Genomic DNA, 7837 nt, shown 5'->3' with positions numbered 1-7837 from the left:
AACTAGTGCAAAAGATCTTAAACGAAGCTCACAATGGTAACATGTCTGTACATCCCGGTAGTAATAAAATGTATAATGATTTGAAAAAGATGTACTAGTGGCTGGGAATGAAACGAGATATTTCTGAGTTCATATCTAAGTGTTTGATATGTTAGCAAGTAAAAGCTAAACATCAATTGCCTTCTAGACTATTGCATCCAGTTACGATACCTGAATGGAAATGGAAAGAATTACTATGGACTTTGTAACGGGGTTACCCCTTTCTCCAAAGAAGAAATATGCCATTTGGGTAATTGTTGATCGGTTGAAAAAGTCTACACACTTTATTCCGATACGTATGGATTATTCCTTGGATAGATTGGCTGAATTATATGTTTCTGAGATTGTCAGATTGCAAGGAGTGCCTGTCTCCATTATTTCAGATAGAGATCCTCGGTTTACATCTTGATTCTAGAGCAAATTACAAAAAGCTCTGGGAACTCAGTTACACTTTAGTACTGCATTTCACCCCCAGACAGATGGTCAATCTGAACAGGTAATACAAATCTTGGAAGATATGCTTCGGTGTTGTGTACTTGAGTTTGAAGCTAACTGGGAAAGGTACTTGCCTTTGGTTGAATTTGCTTATAATAACAGTTATCAGTCTAGTATTAAAATGGTACCGTATGAAGCCTTGTATGGACACAAATGTAGAACTCCATTATATTGTACAAAACTCAGTGAGAAAAAGTTACACGGATTTGACTTGATCTGAGAGACCGAGGAAAAAGCGAAAGTAATTCGGGACAGTTTGAAAGCAGCCTCTGTTCAACAAATTCCTTCGCTGATTTGAAACGAAAAGAAATAGAATTTCAAGTTGGTGACAAAGTATTCTTGAAAGTGTCACCTTAGAAGAAAGTTCTCTGGTTTGGGCGCAAAGGAAAACTGAGTCCACGATTTATTGGACCATATGAGATTATAGAACGAATTGGACCGGCTGCATATTGGTTAGCTTTACCACTAGAGCTTGATCGGATTCATAATGTTTGTAACAGACCATTTTTCAATGAAATAGAAACAGTGGTTTCAGGACCACAAATTTGACCCAAAAATATGATTTATTTTTATTTTATATGGACCGTAATATGGTAGATATGTCGAGTGAAAATTTTGATACAAAAATTTTATCGATTTAGTGCTTAATTACGAGGACTAAATCGCATAAAATGCGAAAATTGAATTCTAGTAGCTATAAGGATAAAATAGAAATGGAATTCAAAACTAGAGGTCCTTATATGGTAATTAGACCATTAAGAATAGTATGTAGATTTTTCTTGGTGACTCATCCATAAAATTATAGAAAAAGGGTAAAGACTAAATTGAAAATACTAAAATATTTAATTAATTAAAAAGATGATAAAAGTAATCATCTTATTTTATGTCATATTTAACCTAAAACACATGGAAACCCTAGGAGAGAGAAAATAAACTTTCAAGACCTAACTGGATCCGAACAACACTAATTCGAGGTTAGGTCGAGGAAAAAAATTTCAGATTAGTAGACTTTTACGTGAACAAGTGTCGAGGTAAGTTCGTGTAACTTAATCGGGCATGTAACTATGTTAATTGAATATTATAGTTGTATGTAATGTGGTTTATGTTGATGTGCCTTACTTGTATGCTATGATGGAAAATTGATACATGCTTGAAATGGTGATAAAGGGTTAAGTCCCAATTGAATGTGGATTTTGATGATTATATGCGCTTTCCTGAAACTAAAAAGATCCTAAATTTGTTGCGGACAGGATTTAGCTCAAACGAGTAATCCCATTGACCTTGTTATAGAAAGGATTTAGCTCGGTTGGGTAATCCCGACATAAAACCTCTCGAGCATACGTTATGATTAGGGTTTAGCTTGGACTGGTAATCCTAATCAAGCTCCTCTGAGCATATGTTATATAAAGGATTTAGCTTGGACTGGTAAGTCTGTTGTATGATAAGTGGCTCGAGAGGGTGTTTCTTGGTTAAGTGCCCTAAGGGTACCCTTGAATAAGGAATTGACAGATTATTGAATTGTACACTTCGAGTGTACTACTTAAGCATCCATTGGAATTCAATGATTCAACGGATATAAAACTCTTGACATGGCATGAGAACTTTGAGATGAATTGATAATGTCTTGAAAGAGTATTGCATCATGAACTCAACTATGTTACTTGACTAATATGAAGATTTTGGTGACTAACATGTTTGATTGAATGAATGTGATTAGGCAATTTAGCTAAATGGATCGAAACCTAACATTGTATGCCTAAATTTAAAAAGCAAGATTGGTGAGTTTATTTTCCATTATACGAACTTACTAAGCATGCAATGCTTACTCCTTTTTATTTTCCCTCGTTTTATAGTGCTTAGAAGCTTGTGAAGGTTGGAAGATCATTGGAGCATTGTCACATTATCAACTAGCATTTTGGGTATATTTAGTGAAATCATTTTGGGTATAATGACATGTATAGGACAACTTTGCCAATAGTGCCTTGAAATGTTATTTTGTAACCTAGCCATTGGAATGGCTAGTATTAATTCATTTTGGTATGACTAAGTAGATTATTATGATATACATATATACACATGTGTTATGTTAAAAATATGTGATCAATGTTGTGAATGCCTAAGTTAAACTAAGGTAAGGTTGTGATCATGTATGCTTGAATTGGTTGGTATTGGATGTACGTTTCAAGTGCAGGTCTTGGGTGAAATTTTGGGTGAGAAATGAAGCTACAAATGGCTTTATTTTGTCCACAAGGGTGACACACAAGCGTGTGTCTAGACCGTGTGTGACACACGGCCTAGTAACATGGGCATGTGGTTAGGTCGTGTGTCACCTGTACCTTAATATTGAGAAACAGAATGCTCATAATTGGTCACACGGGCAGAGACATGGGCATGTGGTTAGGCCATGTGTCTCCTGCACCTTAATTTTGAGAAACAAATGCTCAGAATTGGGTACACGAGTAGAGACACAGGCATGTGTCTCGACCGTGTGTGCTACATAGCCTAGAACACGGGCGTGTGTCTTGGCCATCTGAAACTTGCACCTAATTTCGAATTTATTTAATTAACCACAGGATATAGCACACAGGCGTGTGGCATGGCCAGGGGTGTAAGTCAGAGTGTTACATAGGGTAGAACACGGCCTCCAACACGAGCGTGTCCCTTGGACCACAGGGGCGTGTGAGCCCTGCACATTAGAAAAATTTTGAAATTTCGTAAAAAATTCTTAGAGATCCCGATTATGTCCTGACTCGATTTTAATACTCGTATTAGACCTCAAGGGTTCAATCAAGGGACGTTATGAATGATATTGGTAAATGAATAGTAATTCACATAAGTTATTTGTAAATGTTTCTGAATGTCCCGGTAATGCTCCAAAACCCTATTTTGGTGACGGATACGGGTTAGGGGCATTACACTACATCCGCATGGGTTGGGATTTTGTGAAGAAGGAAGTAATCTGTTCTGAATTGGTGGCTAAGCCACGATGTGTATAAATGTGAATCTGACGTATTGCCGCATTTTTGATCTAGCAGCTAAGCTGCTTCTCTGTAAACATGTCAAATAGAGACTCTATAGTGTGTAGGGTTGGTTGGGCATTTAATGCCCTTAACGGTGTGTTGGGATGGCCGAAGATGGTGTGTAGAGGTTGGGGGCGGGAATAACTGCATATGAATTTGAAACTGCTTTTGTTTATGTAACTGATATGTTCTGTATCTGAACTGAAATGGCTTCTGTTACTTAATCAAATCTTGGGATTCAAGAATTCTCTTTCAAATGTACTTCAATTGAATGAACGTCTTTTATGCACTAAGTTCACAACTCATTTATTTACTGATTGGATTTTAGGTGGTTCTCGAACTTGAACTGGTCGACACCGCGGGAGCTCGATCAAGTTTTTATCTTTCTTTTAGAAATTACTATTAGGAAATTCAGTATTTTATGATGTTATGATGTTTGGAAAGATTACATATTTATTTAATTATTTTGTAGATATTAAGTGATGAATGGTTCATTTTGACTGCGTTGTAAATGTGGTGTTTTTAGTATCGTTGATGTAATTCTCTTGACTTGGTTTGAACATCTAGACCGTATTTAGGGTGTTATATTTAGTGGTATCAGAGTCAATTTAGTCAAAACTCAGGCTTTGTTTGGGCTCAAAATGTGTGATAAAAAGTTGTTAAATGAGAATATGATGTCTGAGTCAATCTGAAAACTAAAATAGTAGTAAATGACCGAGCTTTCAACGTCGAACCTGTAAGTATTCTTTTCTATTGTAATGTTTAACTGGAACACCGTATTAGATAAACTATTATGTGGTTAAATACTCTAATGTGAGCTAGTGGATTGTTCTGATGAAAGTCTGAACTGATTTATGCACTCTGACATTGTAGATAGATTGCTATTATGAGTTCCTGCGGTAGTCGTGGACAGGGAGCTTGTAGGTGCCGTGGATGCCAAGGAAGAGCTCGAGCAGCGTCATCCTTTATGGGTAGTATGCCCAACCTGGAGACCAGTAAGACAATTGGTACTCCTATTGCAAAAATGAAGTCCTATAATTCAACGGCCTGAGACGACGCACTGTCTTAGGCTATGATTTGAGCACTGGAGAGGGTCATAAGGCCCCATTCTGAATCAAGAGGCTGAGGGTCAGTTACTAAACAACATCGGTCGAATGGGGCTAAATTGTCAGAGGCGTCATAGGAGTCACTCCTACTGTTGATAAATATTGGCTCAAGGCTACCGAGTGTATCATGACTGATCTCGATTACACTTCCACTCAGAAATTAAGGGGTGCGGTGTCCCTACTTCGGGACGAAGCTTATCAGTGATGGCTGATGGTTGAATATGGTGCTCGGCTCGAACATATTACCTGGAATTATTTTAAGAACACATTCCAGAGAAAGTATATTGAGACGAGTTATGTTGAGGCTCGCCGACGTAAGTTTGTGAGCCTAGTTCTGGGCGACCAATCTGTGGTTGAATATGAAGCCAAGTTTCTGCGACTGAGTAGGTTTGCACCGCCATTGGTAGTGTCTGACTACAATAAGTGCATGAGGTTTGAGGAAGGATTGATATGCTCTATGGGTTCTAATAACTCCTCAAAGAGAGTGGGTTTTTACGGTTCCAGAAAAATAGTGGAAGAGGTGAAGCGCACTTAGCACGAGCGGCGTGACCATGAGAATGATCAGAGTAAGATAAAACAAATTTGGGTCCTTTTGGTTCTGGATAGTGCCCTAATAAATGGACAAGATTTGATAAGCTCTAGAGGCCTGAAGCACCAACTATAGTGACTGAGATTCAGTTGTGCAGTGATTGTGGGAAACGTCATCCAAACAAGTGCTGGAGGAAATTAGGAGCGTGCCTCCCTTGCAGGTCGATGGAGCATCAAGTTAGGGATTGCCCCCATGGACCTAATCAGGTACCAGCTACGACACAGACTCTAGCCCCAAGTTTTTTTCAGCCTCTGAGAGTGGTTCAACAATCACTTAGAGGTCATCGTATTGGTAGAAAGGGTAATGGTTCGGGGAGAGGACAGAGAGCACCGGGTATCGGTGCAAGTCTAACTGAGGCTCGTCAACTGGCACTAGTTTATGCGGCGAGGCACTATGAGGATAGGGATGATGTTGATGTCATTGCAGGTATATTCTTTATTCATTCTATTCCATCCTATGCTCTCATTGATATTGGATCTACTCACTTGTATATAGCTAGTGTTGTTTCTACAAATCTGGGTTTAACTACTAAAAATACTGCTAGAGAGTTTTCTGTGATTAGTTCTTTAGGTCAGTCAATTTGGGTTGATAGAGTATACAGATGGGTGCCCCTAGAGATCCAGGGTATGGTATTTCCAGTTGACCTCATGGAGTTACCCTTTAATGAGTTTGATTTGATTTTGGGAATAGATTGGCTTATAGAATGTCGAGTCGGTCTAGATTGTGCAACTAAGAGAGTTACCTTGAGAATGGAGGAGAATGAAGAAGTGGTCATGTTTGGTGAGTGTCGAGATTACCTCTCTAATGTAATCTCTGCTCTTGTAGTAGACAAGTTAGTTCGAAAGGGGTACGAGGCATACCTTGCCTGCGTATCTGATTCTGTTCCTGTAAGAGATATCTGCACTATGAGAGAGTTTCCGGATGTCTTTCCTGAGGAATTGCCTAGAGTACGTTCGGATAGAGAGATGGAATTTGGAATTGATTTGTTACCAGGTACTACTCCGGTATCCATTGCACCATACCGCATGGCATCGAAGGAGCTAACTGAGCTGAAAGCGTAGCTTCAAGAACTTTATGATAGGGGGTTCATCCAACCAAGCGTGTCTCTGTGGGGGCATCGGTGTTGTTTGTTAAGAAGAAAAACGGATCGATGAGGATGTGTATAGATTATCGACAGTTGAATAAGTTGACAATCAAGAATAAGTACCCGTTACCGAAAATTGACAACTTGTTCGACCAATTTCAACGGACATCAGTTTCCTCCAAAATTGATATGCATTTTGGTTACCATCAGCTTAAGGTCAAAGAGATTGACGTGTATAAAACCACCTTCAAGACTCTTTATAGTCATTATGAGTTATTGGTAATGCCTTTTAGGTTGACAAACGCCCTGGCGGGGTTTATGGATTTAATGAATCAGGTGTTCCAATCGTACTTTGACCAATTTGTAGTGATTTTTATCGATGACATCCTGATCTATTCTAAAACTGAATCTAAGCATGATAATCACATTCGTATTGTACTTCAGATACTCCAAGAAAAATAGTTGTATGCTAAGTTCAGTAAGTACGAGTTTTGGTTACAGGAAGTCACTTTTCTGGGTTATATGGTAACTGCGGATGGGATCCGAGTCGATCCTAAGAAAATAGAAGCTATATTTGAGTGGAAGGAACCAAAAAATGTATCTGAGCTTTGTAGTTTCCTAGGTCTAGCTGGTTACTAACAAAGGTTCGTCGAGGAATTTTCTCTGATTGCATCACCTCTGACAAAGTTGCTAGGCAAGAATGTTCCATTTGTGTGGTTTGAGGTACAGCAGTCTAGTTTCGATGAGCTCCAGTCTGTTCTGACACAAGCTCCTATTTTAGTTCAACTGACATCAAGTCGGGAATTTGTAGTATATAGTGATGTTTTGTACGTTAGGTTGGGATGTGTTCTGATGCAAAACGGTAAAGTGGTTGCTTATGCGTTGCGACAGCTTAAGACACATGAGGGTAATTACCCTACACACGATCTTGAGCTAGCTGCAGTTACACCGATCATAAGAGCCTCAAATATTTGTTAACTTAAAAGGAGTTAAACCTTTGTCAACGTAGGTAGGTCGAGTTACTTAAGGATTATGACTGCACTATAGAGTATCATCCGGGGAAGGCTAATGTGGTAGCTGATGCCCTTAGCCATAGAGCGATGACTGATCTGAGAGAAATATTAGCTCGTCTGAGTTAGGTTGAGAATGGTGGTCTATTAGCCGAATTACAAGTTAAACCGACTTGGCTTGAGCAAATTTGAGCTAAACAGTTGAGCGATGAGTCCTTAGTTCAGCGATTGCAACAAGTTGGTTCAGACGAAACTTCTTATTTCAGCATGAAAAACGATAAGGTTCTATGTTTTAGAGGTTAGATTTGTGTGCCTAATGACAAAGAGTTGAGACAGTCGATCCTCTACTGGTAGCCTAGATTGAAACGAGAGGTAGTTACTTTTGTGTCCCACTGTTTGACGTGCCAAAAGGTTAAGGCTGAACATTAATTGCCTTCCGGTCTGCTTCAGCTAGTTAAGATTCCTTAGTGGAAGTGGGAGCCTGTAACGATGAA

At 39.0% G+C, this 7837-nt stretch overlaps 1 protein-coding gene across 1 annotated transcript; it reads left to right on the top strand.

The window, feature by feature from the left end:
- Positions 1 to 4871: 4871 nt before the first annotated feature.
- LOC107917360 (uncharacterized) lies at positions 4872 to 6972 on the top strand. Its single transcript, XM_016846718.1, has 4 exons — positions 4872 to 5180; positions 5303 to 6253; positions 6627 to 6680; positions 6835 to 6972. The coding sequence occupies exons 1-4, from the start codon at positions 4872 to 4874 to the stop codon at positions 6970 to 6972; spliced, it is 1452 nt and encodes a 483-aa protein (XP_016702207.1).
- Positions 6973 to 7837: the final 865 nt, after the last annotated feature.

This window comes from Gossypium hirsutum, chromosome A01, assembly GCF_007990345.1.
Source record: "Gossypium hirsutum isolate 1008001.06 chromosome A01, Gossypium_hirsutum_v2.1, whole genome shotgun sequence".
NCBI lineage: Eukaryota > Viridiplantae > Streptophyta > Magnoliopsida > Malvales > Malvaceae > Gossypium > Gossypium hirsutum.
The sequence above is the reverse complement of the archived record's forward strand: the minus strand, read 5'-3'. Positions and strand labels throughout refer to the sequence as shown.

What these genes read in the sequence shown, in the direction of transcription:
- LOC107917360 (XM_016846718.1), top strand. Translation starts at nt 4,872, where the DNA reads ATGGTTGAATATGGTGCTCGGCTCGAACATATTACCTGGAATTATTTT. An exon ending in TGTTACCAGGTACTACTCCG is followed by an intron (nt 6,254 to 6,626) that starts GTATCCATTGCA and finishes AATGCCTTTTAG; the next exon opens with GTTGACAAACGCCCTGGCGG. An exon ending in ATGAATCAGGTGTTCCAATC is followed by an intron (nt 6,681 to 6,834) that starts GTACTTTGACCA and finishes TTTTGGTTACAG; the next exon opens with GAAGTCACTTTTCTGGGTTA.